Source organism: Coloeus monedula, assembly GCF_965178545.1.
Source record: "Coloeus monedula genome assembly, chromosome: 1".
NCBI classification, from domain to species: Eukaryota; Metazoa; Chordata; class Aves; order Passeriformes; family Corvidae; genus Coloeus; species Coloeus monedula.
The window spans coordinates 3810898-3829921 of NC_138781.1; the positions used below are offsets into that span (position 1 = coordinate 3810898).

At 43.2% G+C, this 19024-nt stretch overlaps 1 protein-coding gene across 4 annotated transcripts in view; it reads left to right on the forward strand.

The window, feature by feature from the left end:
* CRHR2 (corticotropin releasing hormone receptor 2) overlaps positions 1-19024 on the forward strand; it is a 142373-nt gene that overhangs the window by 103665 nt on the left and 19684 nt on the right. For 3 of the 4 annotated variants that reach the window (XM_082280295.1, XM_082280297.1, XM_082280298.1), the window contains 4 exons: positions 31-184; positions 2911-2971; positions 7037-7109; positions 18145-18230. In XM_082280295.1, the coding sequence (XP_082136421.1) occupies positions 31-184; positions 2911-2971; positions 7037-7109; positions 18145-18230 (374 nt within the window). The remainder of the gene's footprint in view (positions 1-30; positions 185-2910; positions 2972-7036; positions 7110-18144; positions 18231-19024) is intronic. The other variant, XM_082280296.1, reaches the window with a different exon arrangement.

Consider the following 19024-nt stretch of genomic DNA (forward strand, 5'->3'; position numbering starts at 1 on the left):
TTGAAATATTCTCTTCTGTTCCCTTTCCAGCCCTGGTGTCGATGTATTACCACTGTCTACAATTACTTTGTGGTGACCAACTTCTTCTGGATGTTTGTGGAAGGCTGCTACTTACACACTGCTATAGTGATGACCTACTCCACAGATAAGCTGAGGAAATGGGTCTTCCTCTTCATAGGATGGTGTAAGTGCCCTTTGTGGTTAAAATGGTGCTCTGTGGTACCTGGCATTAAAGTGTTAAAGACAGGAGAGGCAAGAATAAATATTACAAATCCCACGGAGGTGAAATCTGGATCTCTCAGTCTTAACAGACACTTCTAAGTGAGGAGCTGACTTGAAAAAAAGCCTAATTATCTGCCAGTCCAGCCCTACAGCTGTCATTTGGACTGCTGAGGGATTTGTTCCTAGAAAACAGCCTTTGGCAAAGAGTCACACATCATCTTTGTACTGTCCTTGGGGTTACTCAGAGACTCAGCTGTGGTAAAGCTGCCTTTGGGATGCTGTGGTCACATATGGCCTCTGAGGTCGAAAAGGGATGTGGAAAACTGGAGACTCTCCAGGTGAAAATGTGATCAGGGATCTGAAGGGCATGAGCTGTGATGTGAGGCTGAAGGAGCTGAGCTTTAATCTGGCAAAGAGGAAGATGAGGAGGGATCTGTTTGGTACCAGGAGTGATTTGAAAGATAATTAAAAAGATGATGGAGCCAAATTCTTCTTGGTAGTAGCAGATGTTATAAGGAGGGACAAATCCATAAACTGCAGACTGGGAGGTTCTAGTTGGACATAAAGGAAACAGAAAATGTACCAGGAGATGGTGCAGCACTGGAATATGTGACTTACAAGCTGTGAAACCTCTGACCTTGGGGATATTGAAAATACTGCCAGGCTAAGCCCTGGCTGAGGTGGGTGAGTGTTGATAGTTCTGCTCAGAGCAGGAAATTGGAGCAAGCAGCTTCAGAGGGCCTTCCCAACCAGTATCTCCATGTTTTGAACTTGGCCAGGAGAGTTTGGCAGGACATGCCCCGTGCAGGCAGCTTGTTCACGTGAAAGGAAATCTGAGGTCCAACTGAACCAGTGAATCTGGCAGTTCTTTTCTGTTGAAGGAAGAAAGGTGGGAAAAAATCACCAATATTTTCTTTTGTGAAAGCAGAATGACATTTTGTTCAGAAGTGCCTCTCCCTCTCTGCAGAAGTAATTGGATTGCAGTTCTGAAGGCAGAAACAGCCTTTGAAACAAAATACGTCATTCAATCCAAAATCAAATGGGAGGAAAGAGGAGTTGTAGTCGAAAGAAAATGTTTATTTGGGGAGTTGATTCAATTTTTTCCCCAACAGTTTCCAATTCTCTCAGCAAACTGGAAAATCAGCTGCTTACACAGCTCTCACAGGTTGGTTTGATCCCTGGTGTTTTCCCTCCCTACCTCTGTCAGAACCCTCTGGGTCTCTCTTTACTAATGCAGGAGTGGTGTGAGCTACACATACCTTTCCACCCACCTTTTGGGTGCATTCTGGCTTTGCTCTTCCTCCCCATACACGTTTTTTTACCAGTCTCATTCTCAAATCCCTGTTCTTCACAAGGAAAAGTAAAATAATTTCCTTCAGGAGAGAGGACGTGGCTCCATTTTCTCTGTCCATTCCTCACAAGAACATGGGAATATGAGTGCACCAGACCCTTTGAGACTGTGGTGAACAGAATGAAAGACAGCACAATCATTTGGAGGGCCACCCAGGCCCTTCAATCACTCGAGGAATCACCAGGGATGTTGGGGCAGGAGATCAGAGCACTCCTTGCTGAGGTTAAAGATGGCCCCTCAGCAGCTCAGGCCCATCCCTTCTGTGTCGTGGTTCTCTTTCCATCTCTTTAAAGCCTCCATCTCCCACGAGAGATGCAGCAAATGCGAAGTTAAAAGGCTGTGTTAGAAACAAATCCACCTCTGCTCCTCCATGAGGGTTTAAGTCACGTTGCTCACACAGGGGTAGAAGCAGATACTTGTAAGAGTCACTGGATCTGGGCCCTGTCCATGCACTCACCTCAGTGATTTCAGAGGGACATGAACCTGGAGTTTGGAATGAGGGATGGAGCTGGCGAGGCTGGACTTGTTTGGGTTTTCCTGAGGTGAGAAGTTAAAGGGGGAATGGAGAGGGAAAACTCTCTTCTAATTTTGACATCAGTCTAGTCCTTGCTTGAATGTGAGTCAAAAGGCCAGTTCCATTTACTCTTCCTCCCTTCCAGGTTCCTCCTCCAGCAAATCCCCTTCAAACCTGCTGGTTTGGAAGGCCTAACACAAACGCTTCTTAGGGAGTGCAGTGATGTCTGTAAAGTTAAAAGTAGCTGGATCCTTCAGAAGGAGAAAAAAAACAAGAATTCTGATACTGCAAGATACCAAACTATTCTTTCTCACAACTCTGTTTCATAGGGAACACTGAACTCAAAAAACTTTTTGCAAATGTGCTTCATCCAAAGATCCCATTAAGTTTACAAGCTTTTTGGAGCCGGGGAAATAAAAACCTAAACACCCACTCCCAAGTACTGTCTTTTAAGATTTTGCTGTGTCAGCTGCAGGAAAATGAAAAGGGACCAAAACTGCCTTTAAGTCAGCCAAAATTGTTCTGGTCACTTCTATGGAAATGCAGGTGTTCATGTCTGTGTTTGTTAATATTTTTATTCCCTTCCCTTATTGGTATTGAAGTTTTGTCAAGATTATCTTTTTTTTTTAAATTTTTGAAGTAAAAATCTTAGCAGTTGTGATGTCTCAAGCAGACCAAGATAGGACCACTTGTATTTAGAGTCTCCCAGTTCATTAACTCAGACTCTCCTTGCACAAACCTGAATTTACTTTGGTACCATGGATACATCCATCCATCCATCCATCCATCCATGATTAACTCCTGAGTTTTTTTGCTCCTGCAGGTATTCCCTGTCCAATCATCATTGCCTGGGCCATTGGCAAGCTGTATTATGAAAACGAACAGTAAGTGACGTTATTGTTTGTGTTTGTGTGGCTCTCTAAACAAATTAGGACTTGAATACACATCCAAACCATATCCCAGGGCACATATTCCTGCTTCCATTGGCTGTGCATTTCCTTCTTCCTCAGTGTGAGGAGCTCAGCCAAGCCCATTCCCTGCCTGTCCTGCCTGGTTTCTTACACATGGGATTGGAGAGCTCTTGTTCTCTAAGAAAAATGTCCTTAAAGAGCTGCCAGGTCTGATCAGTTCCTCTGTCCCTAAGGACAGGTTCCCAGGGGGATTTCATCCACTAATTATTTAAACAGCTGCAAGTTCCTCTTCTAAAATCCAGGGTCCTGATGTTGCTCCTTGCCAGGGCTGTTGTCCATTTGTCCTGAGCACTGGGGGAATCATGTGCCGCTCCCAGGAGGTCAGACCCAGCCAACTGGACATGGACAGCAAACGTGGATTTGCCTGCAGCTTCCAACACTGTTTGGGACAGCCCAAAATTCAGGAAAAAATGGGAAACTCCTCTTTCTCCATCTGAGTATCCATTTAAGTTGTTTGGGTTCAGGTTGTGTAGCTCATCGTAGTTTAAAAGCTCAAAATAGCACACAGAAAGAATGTTAAGGAAATGCTTCAACCAACTTCTTCACTTTTTAGTCTTTGTACTTCATAGAGATAATTTTTTGCACTGTGAGGCAACTATAATTGGTACTGTGGCAAATATCCTGTCTGGGGTTTACCAGTTCTTTAGCAAAATATGGCAACTCCAAGAAAAAAAAAAGTACTGTCAAATCTCAATTTTAAAAAACCCACACAAACTATTAAGAATTATTGCAGTAATTTCATTGATGGGCATTTGTTAAGGGGAAGAACATTAGTGAGATCTAATGAACAATAGTGATAAAACCAGTGGTGGGTTTGGTTATATAAAGAGCTATTGGAGAACCCTGTAGAATATTAAGTAGTGCTATTCAACAGAAATGTGTTCTATCTATCTGAATCTTACCACAACTGTCTTCCTAAATTGTCCTCTTCAATATTCAGGGAGTGTTTGTTTATCCTTCCAGAGGTAAAAAAAAGAATAAAAAGTGGTTAAACGGCTCTTATTTCACACAGATGCACCAAATAATTGTCAGTGATTTAAGTTTCTCTTTTTGCTTTTAAAGAAATTATTTTATTGCAGAAACAATGGTGTGTGCTGGATTTAAAGTAAGACTTCAGATGATTGGCAGAACAGTTTGCAATACCTCAGCTAAAGGTCCCAGTTAGAACAGTTAAGACTCTAAATATGAAATATTGCTAATCAAATGCAGACATTTATAATGTCTCTGGCAAATAGCTGTCTCCTCTCGGCGTTACTCACCAGATTTCATCAGAAATATTTAATGTAGCAGAGCTGGTTTACAGCCCATTGAGAGCAACACAGACCTAAAAATGCTGATTTTTGTTTTTTTTCCACCACCTACAAAAAGAACCTGGAACACCAACTCCCCTGGAGAGTCCTATGTTGCAGAGTCTGCCTTTGGCCACAACCTTGTTTCCTCAGAGTGCGTGGAAGTAAATCCACATTAATTCTTCACTCAGCACAGCCTTGGTCTAATACTGGACTTCAGATAATAAATTTCATCATTTTGGTCTTCCAGCTAAGTAACATTTGAATTCCAGAGAGCAGTTAGCAGCCTTTGCCCTGGAACCTCATTTGTGCTCTACCAGCTCTGTTCCAAATTCTTTGCTGACTTTTTCTCGCCCACTAAGTTCTGCCACATGCCTCAGTCTGCTTCTTATTAGTCCCTTTGCTAGATCAGCCAGCTTCCCAGGATCTCTGTGCTGCTCTTAGTTCTCTGAGTTTCAGGCAATAAAAAATAGTTCTCCCAAAATACCCTTCAAAATCTTCTCTCAAATGTAGGTCTTGCAAGTTCTGGAGAATTTTCTTTCCTGCCCTGGCATATCTTGTAATTATTTTTTCTTCATATCTTTCCAGCTACATAAAAAAAAAAATAAAATTCAAAAACCCAGTTTCATTCATTTAAGGCTGCCCTGGGGATTCTTCTTGGATGATAACTTGGCTGGAGGAAGTACCTTATTCCAAGTCTTGCTCTCATGCCCAAATTTTGAAAGATGAGTTGCAAAATTATCAATTCACACTTATTTTCACCAGGGCACCAGGGAATAGCAGACATCTTTCAGATTTCTGAAACATTCAAAGCTCCCTCATTCGTTTGGAACTCAAAGGATGTAGGAATTGAGCCAAGAAAAGGCAAATAATTGTGAGGTACTGAGCTGTGTTCCTGATTCCAGCTGCATACCTCAACTCTCCTGTCCACTCAGAGCATCTTGCAGTGGGCAACCAGCTCCTCCTGTTTCAGCAAACAACACATTTTGGAGGGAGGCTTTGAGGGCGTGGTGTGATCCATAAGGGTCCCATCTGAACCAGAGCTTTCCTAATCCCAGCTCATTTCCCCTGGACCCATGAGGTCGTGTCTTACAGACTGCAACCTCTTGGAGGCAACACCTATTACATCTTGCTGCTTGTAAAAGTGCAAATCTGGCTCCATGGTCTCCTTAGCTCAGAATTCCCCTTGTTTCCATGTCTCCAGTGGCACTAAATTATCTGTTCCACAAAGCAAACATGGGGAAGGCATAACTTCTGCTGTATAGACTTGTTGTGTGGTATCCATGACAGGGAAGAAAACTCTCAGACCCTTGGACTCCAAAATCTACTTCCTGAGGGATCTGGAGCTCCAATGATCTAAGCCTTCAGGAATTATGAACGCAAATCTGTCTTTGCTTGGTGGAATCCTGGATCCAGACCCCGTGGCTGTATCTGTAATGCTAAATGAGTTGGGCCTGGATTAATTCCTGGGGCTCAGCTTCCAAATAGCATGGAATCATTCACACCCGTATTATTAAACCTTCTTGGCCTCCAAAATCAGGGGAGCTGCAGTTTGTGGACTATTGGGAATGTCCTCTGGCTCCTGATAGCTTCAGATATGTTCCCCAGGAATAGTTTTGGACTTGATTAGTTTTTGGCCTGGTCCAAAACTACCCCAAGGAAAATGGAACGGTGCAAGTTCAGACCTGAGCCCGGTCTCTCATTCATTTACCAGCATGACAGATTTATTATTCCCAGTGCAGAGGATGAAGTGAGTGTCAGTGTGGGTTGCTGTGAAATCACAGGGGTATTTTGTTGTATAACACAGCAGGGAGAAAACACTTGGAATTAGTGGAAGAGGAAGTCAAGCCAGCGCTCGGTCGCGTGCGACACCTCCAGGCTCTCTGCTGCTCTGAGGCCACTCAGTTTATCTGTGATTTCACTTCACCTGAGTCCATTTCCCTGTCCATTTTGGGTAGTCCCAGACAGTTTGGAAGGTGATGTTGGAGCAGAAATTTGGTACCATCAAAGGATGGCTCTGTTCTGCCTGCTGGCTTTGGTGGCCATGGAATCATTAAGGTTGGACAAGGCCTCTCAGCTCACGGAGCCCAGCCACTCACCCAACTATGCCAGGTCCTCCACTAACCCATGGCCCCAAGTGCCACATCTACGTGGTTTTTGAGCACTTCCAGTGATGGTCACTCCACCGCTGGAGTCTCCAGTGGTCCCCAGATTCATTCAAAGCCAATGGGGTGACTCCTTATTCTTTCAGTATTTTATTTAGACAGCATTTCCATGCAACTTGAGATGTTTAAGTTACAGCCCTTACTTTGTGCAATGTGTCTTTGGGCACTGCAATGGATAACAGGGTTTTTTTCTCTTACACAGAATATTTCTTTGATCCCTTTCTCAGACATCTCCTGCATCCTCCTTATAGCAGGTTCTCACATTTCTTGGAAGTATTTACGTAGGCAATAGCCAAAAACATAGAGGGAACATGAATGTTCTAATGGGAGGGGAAAATGGAGCTCAGATCTGTGTCCAACAGCAGGTGATTTGCAGCAGAAAACTCAATTACTTGCTGATAATTTATATATGATTAAACAATACAGTGAAAAAAGAAACGCCTCTCTATATCCAACATATTACAATCTTAAAAAAGTGAATTTACCTTTACAAATTGTTTTCTTACTTGTTTTGTTTTTTACAGGTGCTGGTTTGGAAAAGAGCCAGGGAAATATATTGACTACATATACCAAGGGCCAGTGATTCTTGTTCTCCTGGTAAGTGTTTATGTGGGTGGGAGGACACTGCCATCTCCCACTGAGAGGAGATTTGATCTGTGATGTTCCACATCTGCTTTTATGGAAAATAAGATGCAAACAAGGCCAAACATCTTCATGTGTTCTCTGAAGTGGCCACAGTAGATAACACTGCAAGAATTGAAATTAGTTGGTTTTGGCTGTTTCTTTGGTTTTGGGCCATTATTTCCTCCTCCTGCTGCAGTGCTGTTTGCCTTTGTACAAGGTTTTGAGATGTGGGAAGGAAAAATGTTCAAAACCAGGAGGTGCAGTGCAATATCTGCTCACCCACTCGGGGCTCTGGACAGCTACAGCAATTCTGTCACTCACATTATTTAGAAAAGTGTAATAATCATGGTCAGGAATTGCATCTTGCACAGTCATGTCCATTTTCTGCATCACCATCACTGCTGTGTGTTTGTTTCTAGATTTCCTTTTGTGAAGTTTCCTTCCCAGTGCTGCCCACAGTTACCAGGCTGTTTATCTGTTTACCCAACAGTCCGTCTCCTGTGCCAACCAAGAGTAGGCAGAGGGAGAAGGAAGCTCATTCATAACCCATTTCGAGCCTTCAGCTGAAGCACACTGGTGCTTTCCCAGAAAAAAAACAAAACTGGCTGTGGATGGAAAGCATTAGTTAGCTATTAGTAAGGACAAAGCTGAAAAAAATTATTCTACTCCTCCAGGCAGATGAACCAACAGAGAATTCCCCGGGCTCAGTGGGTTCCCCTCTTTTAGGGAGCCAAGGTTTGCTGTTCCTTTTGTCACTCCAGCCCCCATGGGGAAGGTGCAGATGCTCCAGAACAGGCACCACTGGCAGCTTTCTCAAGGCTAAGGAGCCTCATGTTCTCACCTTGTCAGTGCCCTGTTCATGGGATTCAGTGTGACTAAAGTTCCTGTGTTGCCCAGGAACACAGCTTGCCCAGCAGCTGATGTGAGTGTGTGCCCTGAGAGCAGGAGAGTTCATTTCTGTGTTAATTGTTAAGATACAGCAAAAAAATCACCTGAAAAGAGGAAAAGACCCCCATAATAGTAGTATATTTTTGTGTAAAAATTCTTTTTTTTATGTTCTAAGGAGAGGAATAGCAACGGGTGTGATACACACAATATAATTTGTGTTGCTCAGGGAGCCGTCACAAAACCAGAAACAACCTCACAGTAAATTGACCTGACTGATACAGAGACTCCCTCACAAATAAATCCTATTTAGACAACACAAGGTGGGAGATTTGTGATACTCGGAGCACTTGGGTTTCACATCATTGGCTGGAAATCTGTGGCTGTGAATTTACCATAAGCCTTTAGTCCACAGGACCTATAAAATCCTTGGGTAGCATCTCTGACAGATACCATAGTAATGAAAATAGCTTTTTCTCCCCAGAACAGCACTTTAAGTATTTAAAGACCACAAAGAGCCACAGAAGATGGAGGTGTAGTTGGGGGCTGCCTCTTTCTATCCAGGTCTCTGCCTCTTACTTGGGGCAGCCTTGAGACCCCTCTAAACTGGGCCAGTGACTGAAGAGCCCAGACCTGAGACTGGGAGTTGAACCTTCCTACCTTGGCCTGCCTGCACGTGAGCTCTGATTAAAACACTAATGAGATAACAGCAGTAATTGCACTGTGAAGTGGAAAGCAGCTGATAACATTTAGAGAAGTGACATAAGGGTGAGCTCTTCCTCCCCTCAGTTTAGGGTTATTCCCCTCAGAAAGCACTGCTGGGGGAGGAAAATACCTCTCTGCAAACAATCTAAACAGAAAATCTGAAAGTTCCTGTTACAGCACACTCCTGATTCCTAAAATCTGCTCCCCCACTTAGTTTTTTTAATTTGCACTGTCATTTCACCTTTGGAGTGTTTCTGATTAAAACACACAACTCCACGGTGTCTTAAAGCCACTTGACTTGCTCATGTTTTGATCCTTATGTGAATAAATTCAAACTGCATGTGATGACTGAAGCATCACTTGCTGTTATTGGAGTCACTGACCCTTTCAAGGGTGCTGTGAAAAGTGCTGGGCTAAGAGCCCTGCCATTTGACATCTGCCATGCACTCAGGGCAGCACAGCCAAGCTCAGATATGATTATGTCTCTCCCTTAGCACAGATGGGGACAAAGTGCCACCTTCCTCTTCTCTCCAGTGAGCAGTGGTCACCACAAGTGGAAAACACAGAGATTTCAAAAATAGGATGACTCTGTGACCTCTTTCAGTCACAGCTCATGAGTGGGGTTTGAACTAATGAGGAATTGAAGTGGAGCTGCAACTGTGTTTTGTGAAAGAACGTACAGGACAGGACAAAGTCCTGATGGGACAGGGAGGAATGGCTTTGAGATGATGGAGGGTAGATTAAGATGGGATATTAGGAAGGAAAAAATTCTTCTCTTTGAGGGTGGTGAGGCCCTGGCACAGGTTGCCCAGAGAGCTGTGGATCCCTGGAAGTGTCCAAGGCCAGGTTGGACAGGGCTTGGAGCAACCTGGGCTAGTGGAAGGTGTCCCTGCACCTGGCAGGGGGGTGGAACTGGATGATCTTTTAGGTCCCTTCCAACCCAAACCATTGTGTGACAATTCTGTGAGACAGCTATCCCAGGACTCGGCTGGAAAAATAAAGTTACATGAATGTTACAAGAAGAAATTAATGTTATTTCCAAAAGGGGACTAACACTAAAAGCTGAAAGTCTAAATACTCCATGAAATTACAGTTCCTGTACCCCTGGGAACACTCAGCCTGGGGTGGTTAAAATTGGGTTCACCCACCTGAGTGAAGAGCCAAGAGCTCAGTGTCCAGCTCAGGTGAGCTTTGGCTACCTCTTGGACACATCTTTGTGTATTCCAGGAGCATCATTACACCAACCAGTGGCAGTATGATTAGAGTGCTAAACATTTTTAGAGGGATAAAAAGTTGCTTCTAAAGATGCAATTCTGTTTAAATACTACTTTTTAAGGATTTTTTTTCTGTCCAAAATTACTTCCACTGGTTTCGATTTCTCATTTTCTTACATTGAGCTGCTGCAGCACAGGATGGTGTAACACAAGGAGCCAGCCATGCTGAAGCTTTAAGCCTCACTGGGAAATAAAGATTGGCCTAAAAAAGGCCTTTGATTATGGCAGCAGCCCTCAAGTCCATCTTTAGATCACAATATTGTGTTGTATGTCAGGGACAAAAACTTTGAACGATGCAGTTGAGTTGTTTGATTGATTTTCTGCTTGTCTGAAGAAGGAGCTTGGAGATTGACTTGGGCTGAAAACAGGGAAACAATTGCAGAGACAATTCCAGAAAAGAAGGAAATGGAATATAAGTGCTGATTCTGTATATTGGGTAAGAAACCTGTATTTTTAATGACAAAAAATCTAAGGGAGAAAATGTAGGTTATCATCCTTTTTTTTTGTTTCATTCCTGAATGGATTTTGGCTTGAGCACATCCCTCAAGAGATATAATAATTTAGCACATTGGATGCTTTGAAATTTAATTTCTGGTAGCACAAGAAAAACACACTCTATTAGGTATTTTCTCTTCAAATTAATGCATTGGGGTTTTTTAATTCTGATCTGTTTCCTCAGAGTCACGGAACCGAGTTTTAATCACACACCCCTCTCTGAAGCTAAACAAGGGGCAAAGGGTTGGAAAAAAACAACAGGGAAGTGAATTTCATCCTGATTTTATTAAAGAAAATACGTTTATTGTGTTCAATTTTAAATGTAAACCTGCCAAAGAGCTGGTGAACCATGAAAACACAGCAGGGTCAGAGGACAGACCTCAAGAGAAGAGGCACCAGAGGCAGTTACCTGAGGCTGCTTTTTCCCTCAGTAACTTCTGCTGTGAATTGACCCCAGCTATGAACTGCTCTGCAATATTTCTCAGACCTAAGATTGTATAAATCTGTAATTTTTCAAATAAGCAGATCAATGCTTTTCCCCCCAAACCTTTCATTCAGCTTTAATAGATTTTTCCCCCCTCTTGTGCTTGAGAACTGAACAGTTTTGCAGCCTCTGGGTTTTTATGTGTCTGGTTGAAAATAATTCACCACAACCAATTAGCTGCTGGAGTGAGTGGGTGTATGAGGTGGGGGAGGATCTGGAGTTCACTTCTGCCTCTGCCTTCATCAGCTGTTTAATTTTGAATAAGCTATATTGCTGCTCAGAGCTCAGCTTCCCCAGCTATAAAGCAACTTTAATGATTATTTTAAAATTATCTTCCTTTGCTTTGAGATTCCTGGAAGACAAGTAGAGGAATTAAGTGTCCTTATTTCAGTGTGGAATTGTGCTCAGGAGAGAAAACCACAGATACCCAAAAGGTCTTTATGATGTGCTGGTCATTAAAGATGTCGCATTTTTGTGGTGGCAAGATCAAATCAATCAAGGTGTGACCACACAAATGGATTTTTACAGCAGCACCCTGTTACCTGGTTTATTTTCTTTTACTTTCTCAGTAATTCCAGACATTTTTTTGTTTCCTTTCTTCCGCTGGCAACGGAGATGAGGCTTTCAGGGAGCCAGTGAGTGTAATTGCAGCATTTCTTTTGTGAATGAACACTCCCGGAGCTCATAACTCTCTGTGTAAAGCTGAGATTGTTTGTCTCCCCCGTGGTGTTACCTTTACATCATGTGATTTCCTGTGCCACATTATTGCCTGATCACTCAGTCCCTGGACAGCTCTTTGCAATCAGTCTTGATTTTTGCTGTTCTGAGCAGTTTGATGCCACTAAAAACCGGTCAGCCTGTTCTTCAATCCCTTTTACAGATCACTGAGATCTGTGTGAAACAGCACAGATCTGCTGGTAGCCTCTTTGCATTGAGAAATCAGAATAATATATGTGTATATATATACATATACATATGTATTCCTACCCTTTTTTTCCTCATATGCATAGTGCTCTTCCCTCCAAACCTCCAACAGCCAAATTTCCGTGGGAACCTTTGGAGTTTGGAATTTGAGCTCCTTTCAGAGGATTGTCCACTGGATCCCCCTTGTCCTCATATTGACTCTTTCAGAGGACTTCACAAGCCACATCATTCTTCCCCTTCACACCTTGTTTCTCTTCTCTACAAAGAATCTGCCCAGCCCAGCTTCAGGTTATGGGAAATACCAGTATCTCAACGTAGCAGCCACTGGCTGATGCTCTGGAAGGCCATGACAGGAAGTAATTTTCAGTTAAAAAGCTGAATTTATTCAGTTTTTCAAAAACCAAGGCTGTGGAAAGACAGGTTTTTTTTAAGTGTGTCACATCAGAGGGTGGAGGTGCTTAAGCTTATTAACAAAATCAGCTGATTTATTGACAGAAAGGAAGCTTTCATAAGTGAGAGTTCTCCTTCCACTATCCCAGGCTGCTCCAAGCCCCATCCAACCTGGCCTTGGACACTTCCAGGGATCCAGGGGCAGCCACAGCTTCTCTGGGCACCCTGTGCCAGGGCCTCCCCACCCTCACAGGGAAGAATTTCTTCCTAATACCCAATCTAAACCTACTCTATTCCACTTTGAAGCCATTTCCCTCTTGTCCTGTCACTGTCTTCACTTCTTGCTCCATTTAAAACACCACAGTCCACATTGCTGAAGTTCCTTTCTTCTGATCTTCCAAAGAAACAAAAGTTTGCTCCCTTGCCGTTTTATGTATAGCAGCATCTCACCTGGGTATGTGGCTATAAGCATTTCATTTATGGGGTTTTTTTTGTTGAAAAGCATTCCCTGGTCCTGTGCAAGCATCCTCCTTGCTGATGCAATTGCTTCTCTGAATATTTTCTTCGTTTCTGCTGACTCTCTTCATGCTTCTGCTTCCACTTCTGCATTGGTGTGTTCAGAGACTGAGATTTTATTATTATTATTTGTATTTTTTTTTCCTTTCCCCTTCTCCTTCCTATCTGAATGGCTCATGTTTTTCCTCAAACACTGATTAAATTAGTTTTCCTATTGATTTTTTAAAATTTTCTTTTTGCTCTAAAGATGAGCAGTTCCTCCACTGCTGCAGGTTTGCAGTTCATGACCTGTTGACATCCCCGAGTTCTTCTTACAAGACTTCTATCACAACTTTTGCTGGTTTGCACGCAGGCTGTGCTGGCTGCACAGAGCACAAAGATAATGTGCTGGTTTGATTACAGTCCATCCAGAATTTATCTCAAATTTTTCCACCATTGCTGTTACTGACTTCCTGCTGTTTACATTCTGTAGTTGTGGAGTCAATAGGTGCCCAGCAAGGTGTCCAATACCATGTACATTCTACAGATTTTCTGAAATTTCTACTTCTGTTTGTGAAATAGTCATTCTTCTTAATCCCATCTCGTTATTTTTGATTGTATGTGAAAGTATTTTCCAGCCCTTTGCCCAAAGGACTCATTGTGGTGCCTGTGACCTTTGAAAAGGAAACTTTTGTGATAAAAGGCCCCGTCTGAGGATCAGGTCAGGCCAGCATGGTAGAACAATTAAAACAAAGCATTAATTAACTGGCAGAGTGCTCATCTGAGGTCAGGATGGCAGCATCCAGAGCTCCCACTAAAATGACTTCTCTGATCCCAGTTTGGGTTACTTAACCCTGAGGTGATTTTACCACTTTGCATAAAAATACAAATTCTAAGTAGAACAATTTTTACTGTTCCTGGGAGTGAAGAGGAACAAACATTCTGGGAAGCACAGGAGCACAAGCTTTCTGTGAGGCATGAAATAAAAGCTTAGCAGAAAATGAGCAAAATAAAAGCCAGTTGTCCATTGAATTCCTAAAAGAGAAAGAGCAGAGCTTAATGACCTCCCTTTTAAACTCCTGGGCTTGGGGAAAACTGCAGAGAAGCCTTCAGAGTCAGCATTGCCTCTTTTGTGCACTTTGGCTATTTCATCTTGCTAAGGGAGATAAATTTCCTCTCAAATGGAGTTTGGTTTTTATGAGAGAAAAATTTTATCACCAAAATCATTTACTGAAAAGTTTCTTTTGGTTCAGAAGAGTTTCTGGGCTCGTGTGTTCAGGTTATAATAGAACGGTGCCAAAACAGATGGCTCAAATACTTTTTGGATCACTGGCTTGTAACTCCATTTTGGGGGTCTGAATTTTCATCCCCATTTAGAAATGAAAAGACTAAACTTCTGGCAAGATAGGAGAACTTTTTCTCTCCCATCTGTAGTTGGAGAGCGTCTTACTCCAGCAATAAGGACATTCTTAGCATGGCATAAATAAAGGAAAAGAAGAAATAAGCCATTTTATTCTGTCTTCAAGACTTTGCCTTTGGATTCATTTCATCTACCAGTAAATGTCAAGGTAAAATTCCTTAATTATGTTTTCCATTAGGCAGCAGAAAACAGGGATAAACAGAAATGAATGAAAATCTAAAATGAGCCTAAAGAGAAATAAAAAGGATGCACTGCCTGTCATCATTACCTCTCTTAAATGACCTTTCTTCAGTCTCCATTTATGGACCTGATGTGTGGGTTTTGATAGAGCTGCCCAGCTCTGAGGAATTAATCTGTTGACATAGAGCTCCAGTAATAACAAAGAAGCCCTTGACAAATAATTGTGTACTTTGCTCAATGCAGCCCTGAGGCTCTTTTCTAGGAAAACTCACTTTGCAGTGCAGTGAGATCCTTCTTCTTTTGAAACACTGTGATCTGTCTGAGGAACAAACACCAGAGGCTTCTCCTCTGCCTGTAAGTCAGGCTCAGTCTGGTAGCCACTAGAACTGTGTGGATTCTCTCCAGCTGAGAAAACAGCTCCATTTTCATCTCCAAGCCTTCAGCTCTTGCAGGCTGTGGGCAGCTGCCTGTTCCTGCTTGATTCCCAGATAGTGTCCTCTCTCCTGAGCAAACTCCCCCCATCAGCCCCACGAGCTGTGGTCTCAGGCCCAGCAAGGACAGACATTAAAACCCCATCTGGTTATGCACTGAAAATTGATCTTCAGATCAGACCTCTCTGAGTGCTGCTAAAAGGTCCTACTGAGCCAAGTGTCTTTCTGAAGTGAGTTGGGTGTTTTTTTAAAATCATTAAAAGTGAACACATTGAAATGTGCTTCTAGAAGGCAAAACCAAAAATAAGTATTTTGCTGTGCCCACATTTTCATCTTTTCCCTTGGAATTTTTTGCTTCCTAAGATGTGCATTTTAGGGGTGACCCTATCTGAGTCTTAAAGATCTCTCAGAGAAACCTTAATAGAGACAAAATGTTGGTGCCTCAAAATATTTTTAAGCTTCCACAGACTGAAATGTCACAGAACCTCAGTAGATACAGCCACGTTCATTCCAGTGAAGCTCACGTGGGATATCTTGGGCAACATGAAGATCAGTGGAAGATTTGTGTGGGCAGCTGGTTCAAGTCCAAGCCCTAATAGTCCAAAAACACTAATTTAAAGTATGTCAAATGAACCACTGTTGAAAAGTTCCCGTTTCTTTCCACTGAATATACATAGATCCTGGGATAGCCAACTGCTTAATCTAACAAGAAATGATGCCAATCCAACTCAGTTTCTTATGCTCTTGCTCTTCTTATCCTCACTCTGGGATGGAATTGATTTATAGTCAATGCCAAGTCACTTGGCTTTTCTCTCTTAGCTACTAAATCTAGAATGGGGAAGAATTAGTTACTCCTTTTCCTGGAGAAACTGTGGGATGAAGCTAGCAGCAGGAGCTGTGTGTGTAACAGGGCTGCACTCATGTCCTGTCCTGCTACAGCACAGCTGGGCAGAGAAACTTATGAAAAGGTGCAAAACCAAGCCTTGAAGGAGCTTCACACATTATTCAGAGATTCTAAAGCCAGAAGGAGCTGTGAATTATTTTTGTAACCTCCCTTTATGCACTTGAAAGGCCACAGGATTCTCCTGACTTGATGGTCCTCTGCATCCAAGCCATCGCCTCTTGGACATAGATATGAGACCCTTTATTCCAGCACCTTCCATCCAACTCAGGATAGCCTCCTGCCACCTGTCCCGTTTCCCAACGCTTCAAAAAAAGCCCCAATTCTCCGGTTTTCAGGGAAAGGCAGACTTGTAAAAGAAGACTGCAACATTCATGGAAGAAGCGGGGTGACACTCGCTCCAAAGTTCAGACTGAGATTACTCAGGAGGAGGATTCAGTTTGAGTGGCTGATGTCACTGTTCCCTTCTCCTAGAAAATAGAATTAGAAATAATGTCCTGGCAGGGTTTTCTCAGACACCTGGGCAGTTTGTTAAAAGTCAGCACTGATGTATCTGCCTTCCTGTTGCTCTGGAGAGAGCTGAGGTCTCTTACCAGCTTTGTGTCACCTGTGCCAGTGCCACCCACAGGCTTCAGCTGTGCAGGGGTGCCTCAGGTCCTGCTCTGCTCTGGGCTTGGGCAGCTGAACTGGGAGAATTAAAAACAGACTTTCATAGAATGAGAGTGTTTCTGGCAAAATAACTCCCAGAATTTTCAGCTAGCAATTCTTCTGGACTGATGAATCACGCTTCTGCAATTGAATTTCAGAAAAGGCCAGAATCCCTAATTTTCTGATGCAGGCTGTGGCAATTTGAATTTCCAGTTCAGATGGCAGGATGCTGTCACATCGAAGCAGGACTCGTGAAACTTGAAATGCCTTCTTCAGCCCAGTTCATCACATTAATGCCATGTGATCTGTCCTACTGATATTTGGAATTTGCTCTTACCTAGGGGTCTGTAATTCAGTCTGGCACTTTCTGATTGCAAAGTTGGCACGTTTTGGATTGGTGCCTTTTTTGCACCCTTGGTAGAAATAACCCAAACATGGCCCTGAGCTGATGGAGAACCTCAAGATTTGGCAGCAGAATATCAGAGGTGGGAGTTTTCTTTCTGTGGGTGAAGGTCACCTCCATTTACCTGCCCCTGAGCAGAGGCTGCCTGAGTATTTCTCTTTCTGTGACTGAAGAACAGTGCAATCACCAGTGTGAGGAGTTTAAGATTCAACTCAAACCACTGATACAGAGCTGGTTTTGTCTCTGATAAATGAAGCATGAACCAGTTGACTTGAAGCTCTTAATATGACAAAACCAACAAGAACAAACACACAAGCTGCACTGTTTTATTTACTTCTTGTACTCCCTAGGGCCCTGCTCTGCAAAGAAAATCATTTCCAAAAATGCCGTGTTAACTTCTAGAGCAGCGTTTTTGTATCTCGTGTAATAAGTGTTTGCTCAATTCCCAGTGCTGCCAGTCTCCCAGTGTCTGCTCAGGTGCTTTATTGCTCCATTTGTTCTAAACCATGTTCCAGGAGCCACAGGGAATGCTCTGATGGATGCCAAGATATGTAAACATTGAAATACACCCACAGCACGGGGCAAAAAAAGCATATTTTGAGAACACCTTTAAATTGTCAGCTCTGCTATGGTGTTTGTAAATATTCAGATGTCAATGACAGAATTGTTCCATTCATAGGCTGAAAAATGCCAGGAGCCCTGAGACCCTGGAACTGTGTGTGAGGTGAAGATTTTCTCACAAGCTGTGCTGGAACCTCAGCAGTTGTGTAGTTCTGACAGCTTTGGGGCACACCCATGTCTTGTAAGCTGCCCTGCTTTATGCTCTGAAAGCAAAAACTCAAAACCTGCTCCTAAGAGCCAAATCCTTCTCCTGATCACAGTCTACAAATCAATCTTCTCTTCAGTTTTTGTTTAATTTCCTGTTTATGCTATGCAAGAAACTCGCTGGCAGATGCTACAACAACAGTAATTAGAGCAAATCTCAATTCTCAGTGGTGAGGCTGCAGCCCAAATAATAATTACCCAGCTCAGCAGATTGAAAAGGTGAGTGGTAAATCCATCAATCTCACCTTGAGTTCGTCATTGCACCCAGAAAAGGGGAAAAGGAAGTAAAAATAAGCTCCTTGCTAGGGCCAGTAATGATGCCCTCCATTTTCACTGCTGTTTTGGAAACGATAAGAGCTGTTGGATGTTTGCTGCATAATCTGGTCTTTCTAGTAAACTTCTGGGTCTATTGCAATCAATGGTAAAGCCAAAAGGCTGTTTTCAGTCAGATTGAAACTGTAAAATGCGCCTTTTAGGGTGTATCACATCCTTTAAGCCCTTATTTGGCTGACTGGTTGTATTTTTTTCCTCTCCTTTTTTTTTTCCAGATAAATTTTGTATTTCTGTTTAACATAGTTAGGATTTTAATGACAAAGCTGAGAGCTTCAACCACTTCAGAAACAATACAGTACAGGTAAGTCAGCTGTGATTCCTGCTGCTCTGGTGCTAACAAAGCACTGCCTTGATTGTCCTGTTCTTGTCCCATCTTTCTCTTTCCAGGTGCCACTGTTGATGGAGCTCACAAATTAGGCCCACAGTATTTATCTGTGCAGGCTCTCCATAAAAGCTTGTCTGCATTTTTTCTGTCCACTCCATTTCACTTTGGGCCTGCACGTGCCCCAGCACACACGTGAAATCCCTCCCTTTTCCATGAAATCGGAAGGATTTGATCTCATGTGAGGACAAATTTATCCATTTCTATATGTACACAAGTATATATGTAATAAGTGCAGCCTCCAGCTCTGGGATCCCCAGCACAGGAAGGATGTGGAGCTGCTGGGGCCCATCCAGAGGAGGCACCAGGGTGATCAGAGGGATGGAGCAGCTCTGCTGGGAGGAAAGGATGGGAGAGTTGGGACTGCTGAGCCTGGAAAGGGCTTTGGGGTGACCTACTTGTGACCTGAAGGGAGCCTGCAAGAAAGATGGGGAGAGACTATTTAAAAGAGCCTGGAGTGACAGGACAAAGGGAGATGGCTTCAAACTGACAGAGAGTAGGTTTGGATGGATATTAGGAAGAAATTTTTCCCTGTGAGGGTGGGGAGGCCCTGGCACAGGGTGCCCAGAGAAGCTGTGGCTGCCCCTGGATCCCTGGAAGTGTCCAAGGCCAGGTTGGATGGGGCTTGGAGCAACCTGGGATAGTGGAAGGTGTCCCTGCCCATGGCAGGGGTGGCACTGGATGATCTTTAACCTTCCAACCCAAACCATTCT